This window comes from Sapajus apella, unplaced genomic scaffold (genome assembly GCF_009761245.1).
Source record: "Sapajus apella isolate SASKATOON/1434 unplaced genomic scaffold, GSC_monkey_1.0 scaffold15, whole genome shotgun sequence".
Classification (NCBI taxonomy): domain Eukaryota; kingdom Metazoa; phylum Chordata; class Mammalia; order Primates; family Cebidae; genus Sapajus; species Sapajus apella.
In genome coordinates this window covers 32,551,668-32,565,898 of record NW_022436955.1, presented here as the reverse complement: position 1 = coordinate 32,565,898, position 14,231 = coordinate 32,551,668, and the positions used below count along the sequence as shown (strand labels likewise).

At 53.6% G+C, this 14,231-nt stretch overlaps 1 protein-coding gene and 1 long non-coding RNA gene across 9 annotated transcripts in view; one reads left to right on the top strand and one right to left on the bottom strand.

The window, feature by feature from the left end:
* Positions 1-14,231, top strand: part of ANKRD11 (ankyrin repeat domain 11) — a 221,437-nt gene that overhangs the window by 163,018 nt on the left and 44,188 nt on the right. For 4 of the 8 annotated variants that reach the window (XM_032284723.1, XM_032284719.1, XM_032284718.1 and 1 more), the window contains exon 3: positions 8,779-8,921. Coding sequence is in view for 4 of the 8 variants with exons in the window: in XM_032284719.1 (XP_032140610.1) it covers positions 8,835-8,921 (87 nt within the window). In the remaining 4 variants the exon portion in view is untranslated. Of the gene's footprint in view, positions 1-8,775; positions 8,922-14,231 lie in introns of all 8 variants that reach the window. The other 4 variants (XM_032284721.1, XM_032284716.1, XM_032284715.1 and 1 more) reach the window with 1 other exon arrangement.
* LOC116555783 lies at positions 759-4,392 on the bottom strand. The gene is made up of 3 exons (XR_004270675.1): positions 3,949-4,392; positions 3,119-3,123; positions 759-770 (listed from the first exon to the last, which is right to left on the bottom strand). It is a non-coding gene; the product is annotated as an uncharacterized LOC116555783 (long non-coding RNA).

The window sequence follows — 14,231 nt, the reverse complement described above, 5'->3', positions numbered from 1 at the left end:
GTTGATGATGACTGATTGATTGATTGTTGAGCCAGCCTTACATATTTTACATATTCTACGCTCCTGTTACCAGAAGCGTAGGTGTACCTACGAATTTCTAAACCTGTACAGATTTCTCTGCTTTCTTCTGCTTCCCCACATGGTCGTGTATCTGTAGATCCTCATTTATCCTGTCAGCTCCATGTGCGGATGTGCCTGGATGCCACCATCAGCCCCTGGCGGGGAGCTTGGTGTTCAGCCCCTTTCTTAGGAGGCGCTGCAGTGCACTGCTCTCGTCCAGGCACACTTTTGTGTCCTGGTTGTGTTGTTTTGGTTTGGGGTTTGGGTTTTTTTCACACAGGGTCTTGCTCTGTCACCCAGCCTGGAGTGCAGTGGTGTGATCTCACCTCACTGAAGCCTTGATCTTCTGGGCTCAAGTGGTCTTCCTGCCTCAGGCTCCCGAGTAGCTGGGATTACAGATGCACAAAACCTCAGCTGGCTGATTTTCTGATGTGTTTGTAAAGATGATACCTCCCTACATTGCCTGGGTCTTGAACTCGTGGACCCAAATGACCCCCTTGCCTTGGCCTCCTGAGTCGCTGGGACCACAGGGGTGAGCCACCATGCCTGGCCCTATAAGCAATGGGTGGCAGGTTGTGTTGAGTGGTGTGCACCTCGTGCTGCAGGGTGGCTGCACCCATTCTGCGGGCCATCCTTCTCTGAGTTACCAGCAGCGGTGCATGACACTCATGACCTTTCTAACCTTCCTCTTCCCTGCGTGTTTCTCTCTGCTGGTCACTTCCGTGTGTTTATTTCCACTCTTGCAAGCCTGGGAGGATATCTGCTGACTCACCCTCCATCTGCCGTCTGTGCCTTATGGCTGTGATTATTTTTAGCTATGCAGTTGTACCTTTAACACACACGCCTACATTTCTTTGTCTTCATCATGTTTAGTTTATATCTTGATGCCTTCTGTGTAAGAGAAGCGTTTTCCTTGCTCTTCTTCCTCTCCAGCTTCAGAGAGCTGTGTGTCCCCTTGTCAGGCTCCTGGCTAGCTCCCTGTCCTACCGCATAGTGTGTGCTGGGCGTGACCAGGCCTTCCCGATGGGCTGGGAAGCCTCAGGTTGCTCCCTCGTCATGCCCTTGCCCCTGTGGTTCCCAGCAGGGCCTAGCAGGGCAATGCAGTCCTTCTTCCTCAGGGCCAGGACCCCCTGAGAAGACAGGTTCTGCAGCCAGGGCATAGTGTGGCCTTTACCTCTGTCTCCCTAAAACCATACTTCAGCTGAAAGGCAGCACAGCACTGGCACGTCCACACGGTACAAATGTACGACTCAGCAGACGGCAAAGCAGACGCCTCTGCAACCTTGACTTAGAACACCCTCGGTTTCACCCTCACTTCCAGTTCCCAGTCCGCCCAGGCAGCCGTTATCCACACTTTCGTGATGTCAACTAAGTACGCGTCCCTAAGTACTGTAGTTTGCTATTTTCGGGAATTTATGTGAATATGCCGTGTGTTTTTGTCCCCAATATTATTATTATTATGTGTGTGTGAGAGAGAGAGGAGGGAGGTACAGGGTCTGGGTCTGACTGTAACAGCCAGGTTGGAGTGCAGTCAGAGCCAGCTGCTCTTGGCTCACTGCAGCCTCGACCTCCTGGGCCCTCCAGGTGATCCTCCTGCCTCAGCTTCCTGGGTAGCTGAGGCTGGACGGCATGCACCACAGTGCCTGGCTAGTTGTTAAATTTTTGTAGAGACAGGGTTCCTCAACATTATCTGTGGGGTTGCTTCATGCTGTGACGTGTGTGCTTTCCCTGCTGTGTAGTGTTCCATCCTTACATCCAGTGGCGTGCTGCAAACCCTACTGCTGTGAAGCATTTCATGCTTGTCTCAGATGTGTGTGTGCCTGCCTTTCTTTTGAATGTGTATGTCCCCAGTGGCACTGCTGGGGCATGCCTGTGTCCAATTTGAGTAGGGAGCGCCAGGTTCGTGAGGTTGCCCTGATGAGAATGGGTCGGTTTCCGTTTTTTCTACCTCATCACCAATACTTGTGTGTATTAGGGTTCTCTAGAGGGACACGACTAATGGATCAATGCATATGTGGAGGGCAGTTTATTGGGAGTATTGGCTCACATGATCACAAGGTGAAGTCCCACAATAGGCCCTCTGCAAGCTGAGGAGCCAGGAAGCCGGTCCGAGCCCCAAAACCTCAACAGTAGGGACGCCGACAGTGCAGCCCTCAGTCTGTGGCCAAAGTCCCGAGTGCCCCGGCAAACCACTGGTGTCGGCCCAAGAGTCCCAAAGCTGAAGAACTTGGCATCTGATGTTTGAGGGCAGGAAGCACCCAGCAGGGGAGAAAGCCGGAAGACTCAGCCAGTCCCGTCCTTCCACGCTCCTCTGCCTGCTTTATTGTAGCTGCGCTGGTCACTGATTAGGCGGTGCCCAGGCAGACTGAGGGTGGCTGTGCCCTCTCCCAGTCCACTGACTGAAATGTTAATCTCCTTTGGCAACACCCTCATGACACTCCCAGGTACAATACTTCACATCCTTCAATCCAGTGAAGTTGACACTCCACAGTAATCATCGCATTTACGTTGGTTTTACTTTGGATTCTCTTAATGACTGATGTAGTTGAGAACTTTGCACCCACTTGCCGCCCTCCTGGCTCCCCTCCTCTGTAAGGTGCCCACGTAACTCCTGTGTCCGTGTTTGTGTTGGATAGTTCATGTTTCTCGAGCAAGGGGGCTTCTGTATGTTTCATGCAGCCTGGTGGCTGAGCATGCGTGTGTGTGACCAAAGCAGAGGTCAGAGATGCAGAATGCCCTGGCGCTTCCCACCCTGTGGTAACAGAAAATGGAAGTGGAATAGGGGCCGCATGTGGAGAACGGGGCTGCAGCAGAGAGCCTATGTGCCTTGGAACAGAGGGTGGGGAGGTGGGGGCAGTCCCTGCCACTGTAACAAGAAAACCACAGATCCTGTGTGTCTTATAAATAAGCAGAAATCTGTGTCTCATGGTTCTGGAGGGTGACACGCCTGAGATCAAGGTCCTGGCAGATTTGGTTCCTGGCATTTTCTCATGCAACATAGTGGAAGGGCAGACAGGCCTCCTTTTTTTTTTTTTTTTTTTTTTTTTCCCGTTAAGACAGAGTCTCGCTGTGTTGCCAGGCTGATCACGCAGTGGTGTGATCTCGGCTCACTGCAACCTCCACCTCCCGGGTTCAAGCGGTTCTCCTCCCTTAGCCTCCCGAGTAACTGGGATTACAGGCGTGCACCACCACTCCTGTACTCGCAGCTACTCGGGAGGCTCAAGTGAGAGGATGGCTTGAACCCAGGAGGCAGCAGCTGCAGTGAGCCGTGATCACACCGCTGCATTCCAGCCTGGGCGAAAAATGAGATCCTGTCTCAGACAAACAAAATGAACCCCTCAAAGAAAGATAAGGTGTTTGGAGCATGGCCTTGTGTGCTACAGGCAGACCTGGCCTCCTCACCATGCCGGGCTGTGCCCAGGGCTAAGGAGGCGCAAGCCTGGAGCCATGCAGGACTGCTCCTTCCAGCCTCTCCTCACTCCCCTTCCCTACCCTCCCCAGTGTCCCCACAAGGTAAATAGCCCTTTGACGTTTGATCCTCTCAATCATGAGTGTGCTCCTGTCTTTAGATTTGGAGCTGGGATTGAACAGTTCTTGGACAGCTTTCTCCCACCCCTTTTTCCACCCCACTTCTGACTTCTCTGCGTGAGGGCGCTTCCCGCCTCCTGGGCCTCTGAGACCAAGCGCCTGTGTGAGGGGGAGGGGGCTGAAACACATCCCTTCTCAGGGACTTTGGGCACCATTCAATATTTAAACGGTAGTTAAACAAACTAGTGGTATAGTGGTCGGTGGAGTTGTTAACTTATGCAAGGAGAGGAGCATTTGCCCAGGACATGTTTAAAAGCCCTGTTCTATCAAAGCACTGTGTAAGACAAATCTGAATTTGACGTGTGGAGAGTAACGTTGTCTGTTGAGGCAGAGAGAGTCACGCAGGTGGAAGGGGCTTGATGTTTTAATACAAATTACAGCAAGCCCTTGAACGACACAGGAGTTGAAGGCACCAATCTCCTGTGCAGTTGAAAATTTGTATATAACATTTAACTTCCCTAAGCTTAAGTAACAGCCTCCTGTTGACCAGAGCCTCCCGATCACATAAAGCCAGTCACAGACATTTTGTATGTTATGCGTGTTGTACTCTCACCGTTAGGGTAAGGCAAGCTAGAAAAGCAAAACTACTAAGTTGATCATGAGGAGAAAACAGACCTAGGCCTCGCACGGCAGCGATCTCAATAAAAGGCTTTCATCCTTGTTTTCACATCGTGGAGGCTGAAGAGGAAGAGGAGAGATGGGTCTCCCCATCTTAGGAATGGCAGCGGCAGAAGAAAATCTGCGTATAAGTGAACCCACATGGTGCATGCAGACTCTAGCCCAGGTTGTTCAAGAGTCCGCTGTACTTAGATTCTATCCTTTTATTCAAGGTGGATTTCAGCCCTGAAGTTTTTCTTTTTCCTGTGAGTTTTAGGAATTGCGTCACTACAGGTTTTTTCTCGTGTGGTCCTTCTTAGATGTTAGTGTGCGGAGCAGAACGGTGTGAAAGTGCAGGGTTGGAATCAGAAGGTCTCAGGGACCCGTGAGTCTCTGTGTTCCACAGGCTCCCTGGTGATGCCAAGGCCTCTGGCAAGAAGTGCTGTGGGCAGCCCCCACCCCACGCCACCCCACAGGTGTTTCAGGATCCTAGACTAGCTCTGGTCCTAGATGCCCAGGAGAGGTAGCTCCAGATTCCCCACCAGTGCCTCCTGCTCTTCACTCCTCAGCTGAAGAGACCAGATCAGGCTGGAATTCCTGGAGTTTTTGCCAGACTCATCTTATGGCAGTCAGTGTAACCCCTTCTGTGTCAGGCTTGGTCCTGGAGGTAGGCTCTTTGGTGTTTGCTGAGTCTTCTGCGGAGCAGAGGGAATTGCAGTTGGGCTCCTGTGTGTGCGGATGGGGAGGGCGCGCTGTCTGGGATGGTTTAGGCGAAGGCTCTGTGCTTGCTGGCGTGTGGAGGATGCTGGGAAGCCTCCCCTGTGGTTTCCCTGGGCCGGTCTTGACAGCACCTCTCACACCTGAGTGCTCTCAATGCCACCTTCAGGAGGGATCAGAGTGTCCTTGTTCCTGTCATGTCTCTTGAGCCTGGTTGTAGGGGAGGTGGAGCCCCGGTGGGTTGCAGGGCCCCTTGCAGTATGGAGAGGCACAGGACAAGGACGGCTGTGCCCAGCATCAGCTGGCCCTGGATCCCAGAGCTGTCCACAGATATTGTCCACTCCACTGGGTTGAGCTGTGTCTTGTTTTGGCAGCTGCGAGGCTGCCAGGTAATGGGCAAGTTCCTGAACCCACAGCATTGATGCTGTGGATTCTGCGTCAGGGAGTGTGCCGCTGGCTCATGTGGGGGACTCCGGCCACCCTGGACTCTCGGTGACCCTGACAGCCTGTGGAGCTGGGACAGTTGCCGTCCATCTGGAGGTGAAGGAACAGGGAATGTGTGGCATGGGGCTGGTCAGGGCCATGGTGCTGTCTGGCCCTTTCAGCCGCAGCTCTGCGCTTCCCTTCCCGTGAGCCGTGCTCTCCGCTCTGCATGGGGCATGAGTCAGCCCCAGTGTCCCGAGGCGCATTTCTTCTCCTCCTGACCAAAGGGTCACAAGTTTAAAATAGACTTTGCCTGATAACTTGGAAATGAGGGAGATATAGGCCGCTCTTAAAAGGAGTCTAGGCAGGGACAGCCAAGTCACCTTCCAGGGAAGAGACACTGTCTTGGGGGTGAGGCCCAGTGGCCCTTGCTGTGTGGTTGGCTGTAGAGCATCGTGATGAGAAGGCACAGGGGCTAGGCCCAGGGAGCCTTGGAACTGTCTAAAGCGAGGACTCCCATATGTTCAAAGACTGCCCTATGTGACACCTCTGCCAGGGAGATGTGGAGGCGTCATGGCAGCCCCCACTCTCGGACAACGCCCGTGAGTAAGCCGAACCCGTGGGCTTGGCTCCTGAATGCCGTGTAACTGCTGGGAGAAGCCACTGACATGGCTGAGTGACGGTGCCTTGGGCCTCAGCTGGCTCAGCCATGTCATGACAAGGGGTAAGGCTGGCCAGCCCTACTCCTGGTGCCTGCAGACAGGTCCTGGGAGGCATAGGATGGGCTAGATGGCAGCTGCATCCAAACCAGCGGCGTCCACGTTGACCCAGATGCTTCAGCAGCACATCTCAGCTCTGTCACCCATCCCGATGACTGTAATGAGAATGGTGGTTCATGGAGAGGCTGGGGCTGGGGCTGCAGGGCCTGGAGCAGATCGCCGCCATCGGTAATGTGTTGTAGCAAAGGCCAGGCAGACAGGAGGGTCCTGGAAGGGCAGTGACCTGGATGGTCATAGCCATATCGTCATGCAGGTGGCTGGAGAAACATCTCTTTCCAGAAAACAGAGTGTGCCTGGGGCAACACTCCCAAGCCAACGGAGCGTTCAGTGTGATACAGGCCGTGGGAAGTGTCCGCCTGGCGGGCGTGGCCCACTTTCTCCACCTCCTGAGTGCACTTCCAGATCCCTGGTCCATTGGGGAAGGTGCCTGGGCACAGTCCCAAGCTAGGGACACTGAGAGAACCAGGTGTTTCAGGAGTGAAGTGATAAGCCCTTGCACCGTCGGGCCCAGGCACTGTTAGTAGGCCGTGGGGTCTGCGCCCTGACCACGCCAGAGCTGTTCTGGGTGTGTCCATGGGCCACAGACTCACATCCGAGTTCAGGACAGTGGACTGTACCGTGGTGAAGGCTCCATTTTTCCATCCTGACAGCAGGCAGTCTGAGTTTTGTAAAATTTTACTTCCTGATAATCCTTAACTTCTACTTAGATGTTGCCACTGAGTTTCTAGATAGCTATGAGTTTGAACAGCCTTCCTTGAGTCAGGCGTTGAGATGACATTTCTCCACGCTGAGACATTCCAGTTTTGTGGTGGAAAACTGGAATAGAATGTAAAATTCATAGGTTCAGATAGAGAAAATGTCTTTGGCCTCAGCCGTCAGGGATTTTGTCAGAAACACCTGGCGCACCTGCACCATGGGTGGAAGCCTCAGGCAGTGAATACGTGGACCAGACCTGTCCTTCTCTCCAGAGTAACTTTGGGTCTGTTCTTGTGCCAGTCAAATACCAAGACAGTACTTTGTGGGATGTTGTCATTTATTTTGGAAAGACAAAGCAGGTCTTGAGATGATGTTGGAAGAGAAGCATCTGGTGGTCTCACCCAAGCCTGCATCCAGCAGCAGGTGGCACATAGCGTATCCTTGAGCTGACAGGGTGGAGGTGGGAGAGGCTTCGAGTGGAACTGCCACTCACAGGAGTACCTGCACATTGTGCTTCAAAAGCCACACTTGGTGTATGAGCATGATGGGTAAATACGGGGGGCCAAGGACAGAAGCTGCTTCCCGGATGGTCATGCACAGTGGGGCTGCTGTGGTGACAGAGCAGAGGCCTCTGCACAATTCGGTTCCTGTGAAATGTTTTTAACGGATGACGTGGTGATGACCTCAATGGGGAACAGTGGCTTTGGGCAGGGGGGTGTAGGTGTGCCCCTCATTCCTCTTGTAGGTGCAGCTGGAAGGCCTGGCTGTGGTGGTGAAGAAACCTAGAAGGGCCACAGGCCGGGAGGAGGCCGTGCTCCAGGAATGTCCATGCTGAGCGTGGCATGGTGAGGAGACCAGGACGAGGCTTGGAAGGAATGAGTGTGCTCACACTGCGTGTCTTACAGGGGCCGCTTCCCACCAGAGCGGCCAGGAGTCGGGAGCAGGGGCACAGGGAAGGCCTCTGCCGTTGCCTGTTGAGTTTTCTGCAGGAAGAGTGTGATGGAGCAGAGCAAATAGTTCAGAAGTGGCTACTCTGGAAAGTTCTTGCAGGCTTTGTGCTGTAGGGATGCTTCTCATATCCGTTACCTGGCTCTGCATTGGTTTCAGGCAGGGATTGGCTCGTGTGTGGGAGTTAGGTAAGAAGGTGGTTGGGTTGCATAGGAGCCCTTGGCTATCTAAGAATTTGCTACCCCTGAGAGGGGCAGTCTCTCCGTGGCCTGAAACTTTTTAAGATGCCAAAATTTCCTTAAATACAGAAAATAAAACATGGCCAGCACAGTGTGTGTCCTCAGATTTCTTGGGAAACCTCGGAGCTGGAGCCGGAGGCCCAGGGGACATCTGGTTTCGTGGGCGTGGGGTTGGGACCTTGAAGCTGCCGGGACTCCCTCAAAGGCACCCCTTGCCCACCAAGTTAGGGAGCTGGGTGTGCAAAGGGCACAGGCCTGGTGGGGAAAGGAGTTGCTTCTCAGGTGGCGAATGGGATGTGAGGCTGAGGCTGTGGACCTGACCTGCAGACCTGAGGGCTGTGTACTGCATTGCCTGTTGTGACCTTGCCTGCGCTGCCTGCAGGAAAGGGACTGCCTTGCGGCGCCTGACCATTTTGAGTGCAGTCTGTAGCAGGTGGGACCCAGGACCCAGGTGCTGCTGACAGCCACACCCCAGGCCAGTTGTACCTTTCTGCCGCCGTGAAGTGCCTGACCCCTCTCTGTTCTCCTTCCTGCTCAAAGCTGCCATTCCCGTTGCTGGTGACCTGGGGAGGCACATCCTGAGATGCCCCTTCCTAGGCCCAGCCCCTACCCTGATCAGAACAGTTGCCTGCTTTGACGAGTTACTGAGTTTGTTGAGTGCAATGTGAGAGTAGATGAGTTTTATGCTGCCTCTGGGTTCAATGAATGTTGTGTTCTCTCTTTTGAAGCAGACGGTTGATGATGAAGCGCCAGCCGTGTAAATGAAGATCAGGTGAGGAGCAGGACGATGCCCAAGGGTGGGTGCCCTAAAGCACCACAGCAGGAAGACCTTTCCCTCAGCAGCGACATGGTGGAGAAGCAGACTGGGAAAAAGGTAAGGCTGCCCCCTCCCGCCCCTGCGTGCCTACCACACCCAGATGGGGATAAGGCCGGAACAGGGTACTCCCCACTCACGGCGCTCCCTGCTTGTGGCTAGCCTGTTCTCTGCCCTCCTGCCCTTTCATTGTGCCTCTGTCTGTGCCAGGAGTGGAGAGGGTGGTGAGGAATATCTTTCCAAAAGTGGCTTTGCTCTTTTTGTATTTGTTATTTGGGGAGCAAAGTCTGGCATTAAGTAATAGTTTTATGTACAGAAATTGCCCTGAACCTTAATGTGGCTGCTTGTTTTTACACCCAGGAATACGGGATTCTGTCCTGGCTTCCATTAGACCTGTCAGACATTTAGATATCCTAACTGCAAGCACTGCTGGGGAATGTCACTTCCAATTTTGGTTTATTGTGTATGTGAATAGGAAAATGATGTAAATTGAAACCACTGCATTTTATTAATGTGCTGTTCATGCTGATTCCTGGGCAGCAAACTTCCTGTCCTGCCGTGTGCTGGGTGAAGTAGTTTCCTGGGGTGCAAACTTCGCGTCCTGCAGTAGTGGCAGGTGATGGTGGGTTCTGGGGTATGCACTTCCTGTCCTGCAGTGTTGGGGGAGATGCTGAGTTTTGGGGGTGCCTGGCGAACGTGAACTTGGACAGATGCAGGTTCAAGTTCAGGCTTTGCCATATGTTATCTTTGTGACCGTCCACAGGTCAGTATCTATCATGAGGCAGCTTGCTGTCTCAGCAGCAGGCACAGGAGTGGTTGGTGAGGCAGGGCCTTGCTGTGGAGGACACGGGTCAGCTCCTGCCAGCCTGTTGTCATCATTTGATCCTCGTGCTTCCTTGCTCTTCCTCTCTGCTTGGCCTGTGTGGCAGGCCGTTCATCAGTGACCTGTCTGACCTTCTGTGGTCCCTGGTGGGCGGGTCTGCTCACTGTGGTTCTCGGTTCCCGATTGCCAGTTGCTCTGAGCTGCCTTCTGGTCCCCAGGTCACTACCTGTGAGGCCGCTCGCTGCTTCCTGTGCTGGTTTGTTGGGGCTCGGCTCTCTGGTCATGTTCTGTGTTGGGTGTGGTGTGAGCTCAGCAGGCATTCCACATGTGAACATAACCAGCAAGATGGCCTTCCTCTTAGCAACAACATGGGCAATTCAGTTCACTAATTTTTGCTTAATTGTGAAGCATTTTGTGAACACGGACATCTGGAGGTGCTAAACAACAGTGGCTCTGATACCCTTGATGTCTGGGCAGTGTCTGCTCCCACTTGCTCTGTCCTGAGCCCCTCGTGCCATGTGCAGGGCGAGGGGCTACCATGGCATGCAGCCGTCAGCGACGGATGAGTTGAAGCTGGTGCTTGGTCAGCACCACACTCCCGAGCTCACTCATGGGGACGCACATGTCTGTGAAGCTTTTGATGGGTCTGGGTTTGGCGCTTGGGATGGGTATGTCCTACTGAGCTCCTGAGGAGATGGGTGGTCAGTGCAAACGTGCGGCCTTCAGCCATGAGGCAGAAAAGCACCAGGGCGGATCACTCTTCCTGATGGTTCCTGCTCTTCTGTGGCTAAGTGCTTGGAGTGTTGGGACAGCTTCATGTTGCCGCCCTGGCTTCATCTTCCTCATCTCATGGGGTTGAGTCCTGGGACTCAGCATTCATGGGGAGCAGCCCAGCTCTGCAAGGGTGCAGAATGCTCTGCACACAGCCCAGGCCTCACCCGGTCCCCTTGAGCTCCTGCTGCTGCTGCAAAGCTTCAGCTTCAGCACATTCCATGCCTCAACTGAGCGCTGCTTTTATGCATTGAAGAATTCCCCACGGACAGCTGGAACTGTCTCCCAAAAAGGTTGTGTATGGTGCAGTTTCAGCCTGAGCGCTTGGAGGCATCAACCGTGTCTCATGTTCACATGGGTGATGTGAGTGAGGGTCTCTGAAAGGGTTGCTTGGCTTCTGTACCTGGGCTGTGCTGTAGGAAAAAGATGTTTGGGTTGTGCCCTTGGGAGTCTGACGCTGGAGTTCTGGAGTGGCTGTGTGAACAGACTGCTGAATGAACCTGGCCTGCACTCCCAGAGGATCCCAGCCTCCTGCCGACAGGTTCTAGGACAAGAGTGATAGTGGCGGCCTGGGTGGGATGCAGAAGGCGGCATGTGGGGAAAGGAGATCCTGGCTCTGGTGTTGATGGCACCTGTCACTCCTGTTGGTCTGTGTGCCTGGTCTGACGAAGGTTAATAAGCAGTGGAGGGAAGAATCAGGTCTCAGAGATGCTTATTGAAGAGGGGATTCTGAGCAGTTGTACACACCAGCCTGCTGGCCGTGGTGGAGCCCTGCATCAGTGGACTCGGAGGGCAGGCAGTCCAGGCAGGGTAGCACGAGAAAGGCCCGGGGAGCCGGCAGGTTGTGTCGGCTCGTGGGGGCCGGGTGTCCTGACTTGCAGGCAGCCCCGCCACTGACATGTGTTCTCAGCTGCTGTGAGCTGTTCTCTTAGCTGAGGAGAAGAGAGACGTGACTTCGGTGGTTCTTTCTGATATTGTAGATGCAAGCTGTGTTCACACATGTGCTATGAGGGATGCATGGATTTGACTCTGGGTTTTTCCAGTTAGGTTGCTGTGTTCTGGGTTCCGTTGTGAGTTTTTGGTTTTTTGTTTGTTTTGAAACATGGTTTGGCTCTGTCACACAGGCTGGAGTGCAGTGGCATGAGCTCAGCTCACTGTAACTTCTGCCCCAACCCCAGGCTCAAGCAATCCTCCTACTTCAACCTCCCTAGTAGCTGGGGCCACAGGAACATACCACCACACCCAGCTAATTTTTGTATTTTTTGTAGAGACGAGGTCTTACCATGTTGCCCAGGCAGTTTCTTCAAACTTCCGAGCTCAAGCGATCCTTCAGCCTTGGCCTCCCAATGTGCTGGGATTACAGGCATGAACTCCCACATCCAGCCTATCCTGGGTTTGAGTTTTTTTTGTTGTTTTTTTTTTTCCCCCCCAACTACTCACAGTAAAGCCAGGCAGTTTTCTCATGGAGGCAGACAAATTTGAAACGTATTACAGGGAGTAGGGAGCTCTCAGACCTAGTTGAGCTTTCGTAGCTTAAACAGTAGCTTGAAATAGAATGTCTGGGAAAACGCACCCCTGTTTGCAGCTGCTATTAGAAGCTGGATTCCTTAGGGAGGGAGTGATGCCAGAGTGCCAGCACTCAGGTGCACACGTCTGACATGCCCTTCTCCTGGTAAAGGCCAAAATGGCTTCTGCTCAGTTTTCTTCCATAAACTCCCATTTCCCCAGGTAAAGTTTTGTGTTATTAAAAACAATGTATTTTTAGATTTTTCCGAAAGAATCGTGATCTCCATGCCATATACATGGAAGGTGGAAATGGAGCCCAGCCCAGTCCTGGGGCCGTGCTGACCTGACGGCTTATTCTTGTCCCTTGCACAGTCTCAGGCACGCCAGAGAAGGGGCTCCCCTCAGGGCCCCCTCCGGGAGGCAGTCTCTCACCACTGCTGGCCACGTAATCCTAGAACTGCCGGGCTGCCTCAGGAAGAAGCAGCAGGTGTCTGCATCATTGAGTGTGTTCTGATCCAAAGGTGTCTAGGGCCGCCAGAGAGCAGCATCATCCCCAGCCCCATGGCTCGGTCATACGGTCTTGCTGTGCTCCGTGCATGCCACCTCTCAGCACAGACAGCCTCTCAGCCACCAGAGCTCCATTTGGTGGTTCTCAAAGCATGTCCTCCAACCGGCAGAGTCACCTGAGCACCTGGATCCTGTTAGGAGCCCGCATTTGCAGCCCCGCTCAGACCCTGCGAGCTGTGTGGAGGCGGAGAAGCTGGAGGTGGCGGCCACGGGCATAGAGGCTGCAGTTGAGAACTACGCATGTGAGCCCTCCAGCAAGTCTCAGCGGAAACCCCCCAGTCTGCATCAGTTACTTACAGACTCCTGTCTGGTCTGAGAACCCTCCCTGAAGGTAGCTTTGTCAGTGCTGCAGGTGAGGGGTTGTGAGCTGTGTCAAGACAGGTATTCGAGAGGTGACCTTAGGCGAGAAGCTGGGAGGCGGGTGCCCGGGCTTTGGTGTGTCCCACCTCGTGCTGTGGCTTTGTGAGCAGGTCTGGGATGGGTTCTATTCAGAACAGAGCCCAGCACTCACCCTTGGAGGAGCAGGAGGCTGTGTGTGATGGCAAGAGCACAGAGGGCAAAGCTGGGCCCAGCCACCGCCTGAGTGTCAGCTCTGCCTCAGGCTCAGACAGGCCTGAGGCCATTATGGGCCCACATGGGATCCTGGAGAGGGTGATTTCTGTCCATCCTTTTCACTAAGGCAGAAAAGGACATAGGACATAGAGCAGCATCACAGAGGAAGCCGGATTTGCCAGACTCGGGTCCGCTTCTCTTGCCAGTCCTTGGGCTCAGAGCACAGAGCCTGTGGCCGGCCAGCCCCGCACATCCTAGCAAGCTCTGACCACTTCTGCTTACCCACCACCCAGTTTACATGCCTGCATGCTGACTCCGTCCCACCCTCCCCTGCATTATTCCTGTCTCAGAACACTCGGTCTCCGTCTCCTCCCACCACAGGTTTAACTCTGAAGGAGTGAATTTGCATTCTCTGTGTTCTCAGTTCTGCCTCATGGTGTCTGCACTGAGGCTCACCCGATGCTGTGAACGCTGAACCCTTCAGGTTCTCACGTCACGATTTAAGAAGTGGAAGTCCTGGCTGGGCGCAGTGGTGTGGGCCTATAATCCCAGCACTTTGGGAGGCCGAGGCAGGAGGATCACCTAAGGTCAGGAGTTTGAGACCAGCCTGGCCAACATGTGAAACCCTAAAAAATTTTTAAATTTTTCTCTCTACTAAAAATAGAAAAATGAGCTGGGCATAGCAGTGTATGCCTGTAATCCCACTTGGGAGGCTGAGGCAGGAGAGTCACTTGAACTAGGGAGGCATAGACTGAAGTGAGCCGAGATCGTGCCACTGCACTGCAGCCTAGGTAACAACAGAGTGAGACTGTCTCGGGGGAAAAAAAGAAAAGAAAAAGCAGAAGTCCTTCCTTTTCCTGATTTTTACTAATAGAATAAAGCAAAAACTTCCCACTTTAAGGATGTAAAAGCCAAGGAAATCCTCTGGAAATCCTCTTGGCTCTGGGTCCTTAGTGGTGCATAGTGTGCTAAGGGTCCTTAGACAGTGGGGGATAGTGTGCTAAGGGTCCTTAGACAGTGGGGGATAGTGTGCTAAGGGTCCTGAGACATTGGTGGATAGGGCGCTCTGGGCCCTGAGACAGTGGTGGATAGGGCGCTCTGGGCCCTGAGACAGTGGTGCGTAGGGCGCTCGGGGTCCTGAGACAGTGGTG